At 48.5% G+C, this 13,336-nt stretch overlaps 1 protein-coding gene across 1 annotated transcript; it reads right to left on the bottom strand.

The window, feature by feature from the left end:
* Window positions 1-8,463: 8,463 nt before the first annotated feature.
* LOC306645631 (olfactory receptor 13J1-like) lies at window positions 8,464-9,402 on the bottom strand (the record flags this gene model as incomplete). Its single annotated transcript, XM_079113572.1, has 1 exon — window positions 8,464-9,402. The coding sequence occupies one exon, from the start codon at window positions 9,400-9,402 to the stop codon at window positions 8,464-8,466; it is 939 nt and encodes a 312-aa protein (XP_078969698.1).
* Between the last annotated feature and the right edge of the window lie 3,934 nt (window positions 9,403-13,336).

Consider the following 13,336-nt stretch of genomic DNA (forward strand, 5'->3'; position numbering starts at 1 on the left):
TGGCTCTCCCAGCTTTGTTCTTGTATGGACCCTAAGGGGAGTGTGGCACATCCTGGCCTCCCAGGCTCTTGGCTGTTCATCCCTGGGGCTTTCAGAGGGGACAGAGGAATAGGAAATATGTGTGACTTGTTTTCTTTTTAAAACAAGAGTCATTGCCATTCAAAGCATGTCTACTATCCTCACTGCATCTTGCATCTTCTTCTACCTGCAGAGACCTGAACCTTGTTTCCCGAATCAGAGCCCTTGCACGACAGTCTCAATATTGGTTTATAGGATAAGTGAGATTGACAGGGATGCCAGGCAAGCAGGGACACCAGGCGCTAATCTGCCTTGGCATGGCCATTTGTTGAATAGGTTTAGAAAAGGGAGTTGCGGGAAGAGACTGTTTGCTGCTAGGTAGGCGCCACTGCTTGTGCCAAGCTTGGTCTCAACCCCTCCTTGGGAAAGGACAATATCGATATTCACAGGAGGGAGCCCACATGTCCTCAAAACATAATATTGTCGTTAGGTTACAAAAGCTGTCTTATGGGTCAGGTGGCCCCTGGTGTGAAGGAGAAATAGGAGATGAACCTGAACTTTGATTGTTCAGTAGATATAATGCTCCCCTCACTGTTGGTTTATCTGTAAATTCAATTTCTTGGGACAGAGAGAGCCTATCTTTCATTCTGGAATGAAATATTTTTTCATTCCTCCCACTTAATCATATCCATCATGTGCATGGGCCCCTCACCCAATGAACCATGTCTTTTCCCAGCTCCACATCTTTGCTCAAGATTGAGGCATGTCCTCCACTTTGTCAGTGGGCTATTCCTGCTCATTCTTCAGAACCCAGCTCTGGATCTTCTCTTTCTTCTCTCCTCTGTCCCTTGCAGAGCTACCTGCTCCCTTTCTTGTGATCTCATAGCCCTGGGAAATCCCTTTATGTTACTGAGTTGTCTGTGGCTCGCCTGTCTTCACTAGCACACCTTGAGAGCAGGACAAAGTGCCCTTTCTTCTTGCACTACACATACCTGGTGCTGCCAAGAGCAGGGACTCAACAGGTTTGAATGCATGATTAAAAAATTCCCCAGGAGGGCTGAGGCTGTTGCTCAGTGGTAGAGCACTTGCCTTGCACATGCAAGGCACTGGATTCAATCCTCAGCGCCACATAAAAATAAAAAATAAAGATATTGTGTCCATCTAAAACTAAAAAATATTTTTTAAAAATCCCCCAGGATTGTCTTCTTGGATCAGCACACAGTAGCCATATGATGTTGACCAAGACTCATTGTTTCTGACCTGTTTTCCCTTAAAAATTGGAGGTCCTCTGCAGTACACAGGAGACACATGAACATGCTTGTAAGCTATGCAGGGTGGTGCAGTCACATGTTATGGGATGAAACACTTAAACTTCAACCACAGGCACCTGCTTGTCATCTCCCAGACAAGGGCTCCAGCATCTCCCATGATATCCTTTCCCCATGGACAACTGATTTAGGTTTTCCTTTCTCTAACCTGAATTAAGGTGCTTGTTATGGACAGTTTCTGCAACCTGCAATTTACAAGGCAGTGGCTCAATCTAGGTCAGTAACTCCTCTTCAGTTGTCCCTGTGAACATTCAAAGACAGAGTTCCTTGGACTGAGGTTAGCACAAAGATAATGGAATGCCCCAATGTGCTGGGTCATTCACTTCCTACTTGACTATTAGTCACTGGGCAATTATGAGAGCTGGTGCCCATGCCTGGTGCTGAGAATACAGCAGAAACCGTCATAGCATCTGCCCTCTGGAGTTTACACTTACTTATTCACTCTGTGTGTCCCAGCGACCTTGGACACATCCCTTCCCTCCCTGGCTTTAGACCTCGGAGATTGTCTAAACCCCGTGAGTCTGGGGTGTGAAGGCAATTGTCAAAGCTGAAATCTGGGAAGAAGCCCTGGGAGGGCTCAGTCTCTGCTCCGCGTGTGCTCACGACATGGCCTGTGTTCACTTCAAATTCTGACGTGTTTTCAGGCAGGGGAAGGTGGGAGCTCCCCTGAGTCTGCCTCTCTCTCCTCACCCTGGTCTCTCACCAAAGACCCCGAGGGAGAGGTGCAGGCCTTTGAGGCTTCTGGCAGAGGCTCTGGCCTGCCCTCCTGCCTCACTTCCACAGCACCCCTTGTGCACAGCTGCTCCAGCCTGGCCAGACCACTGCCATTGCTGGGACAGAGCCTGCTGGCCTGGCCTTTGTTGTCCACTTATTCTTCCAGGCTGAGTTCACACTGCACCTTCTGTGTGCATCTCACTCTGATGGCTCTGAGGGACTGAGGGTTCCAGTCCCATCAACAGGATGGTTGCCCTTCTTTAGCACAGATCAACTTTATTGTGCCTTGAATTTTGACTGATTATCTCTGTCTGATTAGACTGTCAAATATTGAGCAGTTGAAGAGAAAGGTCTGTCTCTGGTTCATCACTGTCACCCTCCAAGTGCCCTGTACCCCCATATGTCAGTGATTGCCAATTCTAATGGGAGTGACAATTTATTGAAATCTAGTGCTGCTATTGTGCCAAACTCCTGATCCCAATGTCTCACCTTGGGACCAATACCTTTTACCATCATACTCTTCAATAGATTGATGCCAGCATTGTGATTACTGGGAGATGAGCCTTGTGATCCAGGCTCCTACCTGTGAGAACGGTTGCTCTTTCTGGAAAGCTACTTTCTAGAGTTGTTCTTTCTGGAGCATGGCAGGTTTCCTTGAAAGTTAAGGGTCAGATCATGGCACATTCCTGGCAAGTAAAACCAGCCCAGAGAAAGGAGTCTGTGCGTAGAAAATCCAATGCTGCCAGGCGACCAACAGCTTTGACTTCAACATGGGCAAAGGTTGAGACTTTGGGGAGAACCAGTTAGAATGGGCTGGGTTATGTTAAAGTAATGCACAGAGTCATAATTTTTATGACTTAGCATGACCAAAGTTTCTTTCCTTCTCATGCTGTATGTCTACTGTGGGCTTCAGGAGCCTCTCCTTAGAGACCCTGGCGGATGGAGGCTCCACCATCTGGGGTTTCACCAGTAATTATGGCCAGGGAATGAAGCATGCAGCATCTTCTACCAGCAGTGAAATGCCCTGACACAAAAGTGACACATTTCATACCTGCCCACAACACACTGGCCCCAAGTATTCCTAACACATAAAGGAAGGAAGCCATCAGTATTGCTGAGCAGCCCCTCTGCCTTTGGGTACCATGTTGTTTTACAGAACATTCCAAAGGCTATTCTAGCATCTCCCTGCCAATATCACATGCTCTGTCATCTTCCAGAAGACCAGATTCACAGAGTGATAGGACACTGAGTGGCTCTGAAAGTAACGGTCTGGGTTCGCTTCACAATTTTACACCTCTTGAATGGTGGGGTGAGCATGGAGTGAGCCCTGGAGTGGGAGGGACGGTGGGGCCCAGGTTTGCTTCTTGGTCTCTGTTCATCTTCTGTAGTCTGGACTTGATCCAGCTCCTTCCTGAGAAATGAGCTGGTCAATTAAGTGACCTCTAGTACTCTGTAACCTTGGAAATATATTCTCAGAATCTTACTAGAATCCTCCAACCCTGAGATCAGAGAGACTAGGATTCCTTTGTAAGGTAAATATCACATGAATCTCATTGACTGGCGAATCTAACTTTAGCCACTTAATACTTATTTTAGGCTTCATAGATTATTTTAAAAGAAAGGAAAGGACTTCACAGGCAGGAAGCTTCAGGTCCAGCTTTTTTTTTTTTTTAATTGGTCCTGGGGTTTGAATTCTGAGGCATTTTACCACTGAGCCACAAACCCAGCCCTTTTTATTATTTTTAAAATTTTATATTGAGAGGGTCTAAGTTGCTTAGGGCCTCGCTTAGTTGCTGTGCCTTGATATTGGGATCCTCCTGCCTCACTCTCTGGAGTGGTTCGGATTACAGGTTGTGATACCATGTCCAGCAAGGTCCAGGTTCTGTAATGCCTGGATCTGGTGTTCCTAGATCAGTACTTTCTCTTGTGCGGCAGAGGAGTTGGGGTAGGCATTGGATTCACACTGATTGGGGGTCCCAACCCTGTCACTTGCTAGCAGTTTTCTCAACCCAGTTCCTTACCTGTAACAGGAGGTAGAGGTATTTCCTTCTGGGAGGGTGCCAATTGAGGATCCACTGAGGTGAAGTAGAGTTTTTACTGCAGAGCCTGGCTTGGGGTCAATATGCAGCGAGTGGTGGATGATGTTATTTTTTTCCCTGTGTTCCCCTTCCCCAAGCAAATATTCTGCCTTTGAAATGTTTTGAGAAGCTTTTGTGAGGCTAACACACCAGATGATTGCATTTCTGTCCTACCCAGTGGCCTGTGGCAGACTTGTGTGCAGAGATCTGGAGCCAGGAGAGCTGCCCTGAGGCTCGGGGAAGTTGTGGAGAAAGTGCTGAGTTCTTTCCCAGCAGGTGTACTGTGCCCGTGTGGGCCAGGCCAAGGGGCCCCATGACTAGTGTTCTGGTCCCCTGCCACACAGACATCATGGTTGCCTCTTGCTCTCAGGGACCTGGTAGTCCCTGCCCAATTTAAAGTTCAAACTGCAGTTGCACAAAGTTTCAGGTTAGGTAACTAAGGAACCTGAGCTTCAGAGACTCCAGGTCCCTTTCACTGTCCCTGGAGTGCCCTAATGGGTTGACACGTGCATAGGAGAGATGCTTGACATGAATCTGATGATGGTCTCATTGCAGTCCTGCCCCTTGGATGTCACAGTCTCAGGGACTGGGTCTCCCCTTCACTAGGCCTGGGCACCTGGACTGAAGTGGGCTGTCTCCTTTCAGAATTGCTGGAGGAACTGAGATTATCCAAACTGAAAGAGAGTCCATTGTTTTGTCATGTGGAGACCAAAAGCACACGGGAGGGAGCCTTTCTAGCCAGGTTCTACTCAGGTACATGGGTGTGTACAGGTTCTTTTCTTCCTTCCTTGCCACTCTTTTTCCTGTCTTTTCATAATAAGGATTAATAAATTGACACAGTTCAGATACTGTAAACAGACTTTAATAAACAACAGAGGGCATCTATTGTCATATTACATTATGATTTGTGCTCTGGAATCTTATCAGGAGCACAGGTCAAGGTAAACAATTGGAAGAGTGTTCACACTTATCCATCTGCTCATAGAACAGTGCTCTTGGCTGCCCCATGGACACTAAGCCCAACAGAATCATTCTGTCTCCTCCTGTCTGTCCTGCTTGGCTCACTTTTGCCATCTCAGGATTCAGTGGTGGCACCTGAATGCCCACAGTCAACCTGAAACTGACATCAGTCCCCAGACCTCCCTCTCCCTCACCCACTTCTGCAGTCCCAAAGGTTACATATATAAGATGTCTAATGCCACACATTAAAACTCTATCTCCCAAGTATCATTGCACATACAAAATAAATGTATCTATATCTTCCAAATATTTCTTAGCTTTACCCTCTCTGCTTTGCTGTCCACCTGGTTCAGCCTCATCAAGTGTTTGGTGACTGGTATGGCTTCCTCGGTTTTTACCCCAGGGCTTGGGCCCTTTTCCTTTGTCCTCTTTCCTAAAGCAAGAAGATCTCCCATTTCTTAAAAGGAATTATTTTCTTTCTATTTCTTTCTCCATCCCTTTCTGCTCTGAGACCCTCTGCCATTGAGCTACATTCCCAGCTCTTTTTTTTTAAATTGTAGATTGACACATCTTTATTTTATTTATTTATATTTATATGGTGCTGAGGGTCAAACCCAGTGCCTCACACATGCCAGGCAAGTGCTCTGGCATTAAGCCAAAACCCCAGCCCCACTCCCAATTCTTTCATTTTATCTTTTGAGACAGCATGTTGCTAAGTTGTCTAGGCTGTCTTTGAACATGCCATCTTCCTTCCTTCCTCAACCTCCTGAATAAATGGAATTACAGGAAATAATATTTTTAAGTCCAAAGTCGTGTTCATTTCAGAAATATTGGATGATAACAAAAAGAACATTACTGATCTGTAATCCTATGACCAGAGGAATTATCTCTTATTATTTTGTCATAGTTTTCTAGAATTTTGTACAAACTTTTTCACATCTTTTTATGAAAGATACTTTTAAAAAATAAAATCAGGAAGGTAGTCAGTACAATGTTGTGTGATCTGCTTTTTTTCTATTATATGTGAGCATTTCATCAAATTCTTCACAAAATAGATTTCCTAGTGGCTGTATCAGATTTCATCACTTAAACACTCTTCTATGGTTTGACATGAAGAATATTATAATTTTTTTTTTTTTTTTTACTATAAGTAATGTTGATTAGTATACTTATTTTTAAGTCTTTGTCTGCATCCCTATTTTCTTTCTAGAAGTTTGACATCAAAGGTTCTGGAAGAGATTAAGGCTCTTGTTTCATGTTTCCAGCTTCCTTCCCAGGAAGTTCATATTAATTTATTGCCATCACCACCAACAGGGAAGGACACTTCCTGCTTCACTTCAGCTCACCTAACAATACACTCGAGAGTGAAGAAAACTCTTCAGCAAGTGTGCAGAGGAAGGGTGGTATCCATCAGTGACTCTGCTGAATGTAAACCTGACTGTGGCCCCCAGTGTGCCCACGTAAAGCCCCTTGTTCATCAGGGCACCAGGCCCAGCAGGCTGGTGTGGTCAGAGCCAGGTTTCACTGTGGCATGACCAGGGAGGTTTGAAGTCTGAGAGTGGCTGAGAGCAGTGTGCCTTCTCCTCTGGGCTTGTGTTCTGACCCACAGAGCAAGCGGGCAGGAATCCTGGGAGGAGAATGAGGGCCCACAGTGGGTTGTGCTGACCTGTAGCCAGTGGGCAGGAGAGCTAGTGGTGCTTGCAGGCCAAGGCCAGGTCTCCCAAGGCCCAGAGGGTGCCAGTGAGGCCCGATGAGTGGGCAGTGGAAGTACTCAGTGCAGTGCTCTGTGCTCCCTGAGTCCTCACAAAGGGAAGCTATGAAGAAACTGAGCACCAGACAGGGGAAGCTATGACAGTGTCCCAGGGATGAGGTGGATGGATGAAGAACAAGTTCCTTTAAAGCCAGGTGGTGCTTCTAGGCAGGGGGACTGGAAACTAGGGCTGCTGCTGCTGTTGCTACTGAAGTGGGAAGTGCAGGACTCTAGGCTGTAGGTAGCTCTGGGTGGCTGGTGTCCCAGGGCCGGACCTGTCTTGCACTTGAGGCATCACATCATTGCTGCTTCTACTGTGCCCTCCCAGAGGGACTAGGCATTGTTTGTCATCTGCAACTCCATTCCAGCTCTGCTCATATTTGAGGACTTAGGTTCTGCCAATATCATGGCTACACTGTTGCACTCATTTATATATTTAAGAAACTCATGCGGGGCCTGGGGTTGGACAAGACTGGACTCTGGGACAGAGTGGCATCAGACACTCCCTGGTCTTGGAGTAATTGCTGGAAACCAAGAACAACAAGAGAGGCACAGGGAGAGGAACAGAGTAAGGTGACTTCCTGGTGGAGGTGGCATGCAGCTGAGCCTGAAGGGCCAGGCAGTCCTTTTATATGTGCAGTGTGCTCTGTGGGTGTTAGCACAAAAAGACCAGGCAGGATGCAAACCTCACGCGTCATCTCAGCTCTTTATTTAGGGGGATGACATGGTGCCTGTGGACCCACTCTCCTGGTGGAAAATGAGCCCCTGAACAAAGAAAGGGACTGGGTTTATATAGGTTATTTTGAGGGGTGGTCTAGTGAACATATCAGTTTGCTTAGATATGCAAGCCTTTTGGTCAGGGTCTGCAGACGGTGTTTAAAGAGAGTTTACTCTGGGGGAGATGAACACCTCCCAGAGACTGCTTCCTTGAAGGATGGTAAAACACCTCCTCCTATCTGCATCTGGCAAGTGCCTGGGAAACATTTGTCCTGGGAGATGAAGGCTGTCAGTACATGGCCTCCATTTTCACTCCCTTTTCCCAGGTCTCATTATATCTTGGGGATCTTTTTATTCTCCATATCCATTAGCGGGGAGCTGCCTTATGGGGAGAACCCAAGAAGAGCTCAGAGTCGGGCAGTGCAGGGGAGGGCAAGACTCACATTTACCTGGCGTGTGGCTGAGAGGTGGGAACCTGTGGGGTGCAAGGCTAGGGAGCTGCATCAGGCAGTGTCAGCTGTGAGGGCCTTGAAGCGCACCCCTGGAGTCCTGAAGGCATGGAGGAGCCTATCCTGGGTGTCAATCAGAAGAGAGATATGATCCCATTTGCTTTTCAAAATGATCCCTCTGAATGCCCAGTGGAGGACAGAGTAGAGGAGGAACAAGACTAACGTCTTGAGACCAGCCAGTAGGTTATGAAGGTTGAGCACAGGCTTGGGACCACAGCACAAGAGCAGACGGTGATTAGTGAGCTATTCTGTGGCAGGATTCGTGGGACTTGTGCTTCCATTCTGGAATGAGGGTATCTGTAACCCTGTGCCCTACCCCACATTGCCATTTGTATACAGTAACCTCACTATGACACCAAACCCCTAGGCCACGCAGAGCCTTTCCCTCCTCACCTGCAGGCCTTTCTCCTGCCCCATACCGTCCTGACAGCCTCCTTCACCTCCTTGTTCCGGAGGCTGTAGATGACGGGGTTCAGCATGGGTGTGACCACAGCATAGAGGACTGTGAAGACCTCGTCAGAGATGCGGGCCTCCTTGCTCTTGGGTTTCATGTACATGAAGATGACGGTGCCATAGAAAAGCAACACCACAGCCAGGTGTGCTGAGCAGGTGGAGAAGGCTTTGCGGCGCCCAGCAGCTGAGGGTACCCTCAGGATAGTGGCCAGGATCAGCATGTAGGACAGGCAGATGAAGGTCAGGGGCACAGGCAGCAGAAGAATGGCACCCACCAGCAGGAAGGCCTCGCTGACCGATGTGTCACCACAGGCCAATTTCAACACTGCCAGGATCTCACAGGTGAAGTGACTAACAACGTGGTGGCCACAGAATGGCAGCCTCATGGCGATGACTGTTTCAGTCACTGACTTGAGGAGACAGAGCACCCAGGCAGCTCCTGCCAGCAGCCAGCAGAGCCAGGGGCTCATGAGCACCGGGTATCTGAGGGGTCGGCAAATGGCCAGACAGCGGTCATAGGCCATGATGGCGAGCAGTAGGCACTCTGTGGAGCCCGTGGACAGGCTCAGACACATCTGGATGGCACAACCAATAAAAGAGATGGTCTTCTGGGATGACAGGAGGTGGACCAGCATCAGAGGCACAAAGGTGGATGTGTAGCAGATGTCCAGGATGGAGAGGTTGCCCAGGAAGAAGTACATGGGCGTGTGCAGGCGGGCATCAAGGATGCTCACTGCCACGATGGCTGTGTTCCCCAGCAGGGTCACCAGGTACATGGCTGAGCAAAGTGGGAAGAGCAGATGCTCCAGGGTTGGGTAGCCAGAAAATCCCTTCAGGAAGAACTGAGAGACCACAGTCCTGTTGACAGGCTCCATGTGGGTAGGACACACAGCTGGAATGGAAGGAGAGAGGGTGCATGTGGTGGGAGCTCGTAGAGCCTCTTCTGGAATGGGGAGGATTGTTAGGGTCTTCTGCTCTCAGGCACACTCTCTCTCTGTGACTTTGGGGCAATCCCCCACCCTCCATAGGCCTCAGTTTATTTATATGAAAAATGAGGATTCAGAACAGTGTTTCCCTAAGAGAGTGTAAGTGGAAGTTGAGGTGGGCAATCTTAAAAATCACTTTGAGGCCAGGTTGGATTGATGAAAACAAAGCTCTTTATAGGAAGCTTTTGATATGCTAATGTGATTCAGCATCCTCTGAATGCAATGCAGAACTTGTACTGCCGAAGCTGATTTGACCCTGGATACCCATTTCAGAATGCTCCTTAATCTGCTGCAGATAAGTGTTCTGGGAACATAGTTTGGGAACCAAGGGACTGCAACGTGAAAAACACTAGAATCACCTGGAAAGTTTGTTAAAATACATTGTAGACACCACTCCCTCCCAAAGATTCTGACTAGTTGTGGGTGATGCTGCTGGCCCAGGTACCACACTTGGACAACCCCTTGGCTAGATGGTCTCTGAGGGTTCTCTTGGTTTTTAGGCAAACTCTGAGCCATTGCTTACTCTGTTCCCATGGTCTGGAATGTCCTTCTTTATCCCTCAGTTGCAGCAGTGGGCCTGGTCTGCAGGCGACTGAGGTTTCCATGTACAAATTGTACACTGTGACTTGCTTCAGTGAGGCTGCTGGCCTCTAAGTCTGTCAGTGGACATATCCACCTGTCCCCATATGGTCTGCTTTGTCAGCTACTTTTTATGGATTGGACCTTCAGAATCTGCCTTTGTTGTGGACTTTCTAGCTAAAATTTAATGAATCTCTTGACCAATTAGCATGGAAGGTGCCATGAGAGGTCAATTTGTTGGCTCTATCAAGGTGCAGGTCCAGACACTGAGGATACTCAGGAGAGGTAACTGGTTAGGTGGGTCTCAAATCCAGCCCTTGCAGAATTATGAGACCATGCTCAGAGGAACAGTTCCTTCCATCAAACCCCAATGCCTATTGTTCTAGATGGCCATCCTCCAACAGCCTCTTCACAACCTTCTCACTAGCTAAGGAACCTATTTCCAAACTTCTCCTCAAGGTCTCCAGGCACCTGGCAAGGTGCCCTTGACCCTGTGAGACCCATGGTCCAAGCCTGGACTTGGGAGAAGCACTGTCCTCTCTGTCTCACTTGCATGTGACTTTTTCCTTCTTTCATTCTTCCCTTGTTTATTCATTCCAAAATCAAGAAATAACTGAGGACCTACTGTGTGCCGGGCAATAGGGGGATAAGTCAGGACAAGCATTCTCCCATGTCACTGAATCCAAATGATTTCCAGGAAGAAATTCCCTCCACTTTCCCAGGTTTGTCCTGCTTCTTTTTGCACACCCCTAGTGATGGGAAGCCCGCTACACTCATACATTCTTTCCTTCTTTTCTTTTGCTAACAGACCACTTGAAGAGTAGAGTGGGACTCTCCTGCCCCTCAGGTGGGTGACAAGGCAGGTTGGCCCCAGTGGATACGCCTATCTCTCACATGATAAGTCACCAGGTCCAGAACTTATCTCTGTGTACTAAACCTTACTCTGGAAATTAAGGGTGACTTCTGTAGGAAAAGAGATCTCTGATCTAATCCTGGGCCTCAGGTGGAAGGTCTGGCCTCAACCAGACTGTGTCCATGTTGGCAGGGAGAGTGTGAACTGGGAACTTGCTCTGCAACCCAGTAAGGAAACTCTGAGGCTGGACTCCTGGTGTGGTACCCCCATCTGAAAGAGCATCAGAGACAATACTGGGCAGGGATGGGCAAGGCACAGAGGCAGACTGGCGCTTCCCTGTACCAGGGAACTGGATTAGGCTACAGCTTTCTCTCTCCATGTTCCACATACTACAATTTATGCCCCACAGTCACGAGGAAAGGTCTGTATCTGAAACCATTGGCTACCTATTGGAATATACAGACACACACATGAGACTGTCACATATACACCCACCTGCATGTGACTGCACAAACATCTGCTTGAAATGCAGGTCCACATATGTGTGCCTGTGTGTGTATATGCCATGCAGAGGTTCATCTGTGTGCACGGGTGGCCATTCACATGAGTGTATTGCTTTGGTACTTTGGTGTCAGTTCTGTTTCTCTCTCTCTATCTCTCTCTCTCCTTCACACAAATACTCACAAAGAGAACAGATCAGACCCTTGGAGTTGTGGCCAGGGTGCATCACAGGTCAGGCAGGCTGGCTTAATTCCTGGGAGATGGTGGGTGGAGACCAGCACCACACAGGGGCTGCAGGGGAATCACTAGAGAAGGAGCAGCCCTGACAGTGGGGAGCAAACTGCCCAGGAGGAGCTGGGAGGACAGAGGAGCCCTGGAGCAGGGACAAGGCCAACCATCAGCTCAGGATCTTGTCTGCATGCCAAGAATGAATGTTAGCTCTGCCTTCTCTCCTTTAGTGGGGCAAGGAAGGACACTGGAGAAGAAGGGAGGATGAGGAAACAGGACCAGGGGCGTTTTGTCTGCAGAGTCCACAATGTCCTTTCTGCCTTCTCCTACCTCCTGGCCAAATGCACCTCAAACCAGTTTGCATGGTGCTACCCCAGGGCGGGGGGCTTCTTCCTCCTCTGTGGGCCAGCCTGAGCCCTGCCTCTCCTTTGGGCTCCATGGTCTTGCATGTTACCTCTAGGCTGCTGCTCGCCTCTCTCAGTCTTTCTGCCTGTTGCCCTCCCCTGCCAGTCCATAGGGCTGTCACCTCCTTTCCTCTCCTCTCTCAGGTTCTGGAGGCCAAATTGAGGCCCCAGCCTGGCCACAGCCAACTTCTTCCTGTCTTGTGACTTCCAGGGACTGAGGTCAACTGAATGGGTAGCTGGGTGCCAAACATGGGTTTCTCCCAGCCTGGATGACACCCTGGCAGAGCTGGAAGGAGTCTTACAGATCAGTTGGACCACCCCCTTGTTGTACATGGGGACCCAGGCCTAGAGAGGGTAAGGGGCTTACCTAGGGTACCATCGTGAGTGGGAGCAGAAGCCAAGGCCCCAGTTATTCCTCAGAGTCTTGACTGCTTCCTCTGTCTCTGCATCCCCATTTCCCACTTACCTCCAGGCTCTTCTGGAAATTTGTACCTGGCTCCCTGGAAGATGTTTCTGAGGGTTTGTGACCAGAGTCCTCTTCTGACTAGAGCTAGGGGGTCAGAAGTCAGTGAAGTGGGCCCGAGCCTCCTCTATACAGAGGATTATGGTGGGTAGGACACAGGGCGTTACTCCAGCCAAGTTTCCAAAATAGAGAATATAGCTTGACTCTCATGGAATTCAGTGAAGTTTTTGCAAGTCGATTGAATAAGGTGAAGTTTTAGAATTTAGCAGAATTATTCCAAGTGCTTAGAATTCAGTGGTGTTCTCTGAAGTGTGTCAGGTACAGTAGAACTGGAACATTCTGGTGGGCTCAGGGCTGAACAGTCTGCTATAGTTTCTGTGAGCAGCAGGAACTCCCTGTCCTGGGTAGCTCCCGGCTCCATCCTGGCTAATGGACAACATGTGGGGCAGGGGTGGGGGGAGAGTAGGTAGGTCAAATGAAGGTGGTACCTTTCAAAGCTCCTTGTGTACCAAGGGACTGCTCAATTCTCAAGGCAATTTAGGCAATTTAGGAGGAGGAGGGGAAATGTGCCCAGTTTAGAAACTCTGGGGGTGCTTCAGGGATGATGTCCCAAAGACCCAATTATACAATCTACTCAGAGATCTTAATTGGCATGGAAAAGTTGGAGAAAGTGGCTCAGGACCAGGGATCCTTCCTCACAGGTCAGTCCCCAATCAGTGCTGGTCCAGAAGTGTTTACAGAATGAATACACGAGTGGATATGTGATCAATGAAATGAATGCATATGGGCTGGGGT

This window comes from Sciurus vulgaris, assembly GCF_902686455.1.
Source record: "Sciurus vulgaris genome assembly, chromosome: 15".
Taxonomy (NCBI): domain Eukaryota; kingdom Metazoa; phylum Chordata; class Mammalia; order Rodentia; family Sciuridae; genus Sciurus; species Sciurus vulgaris.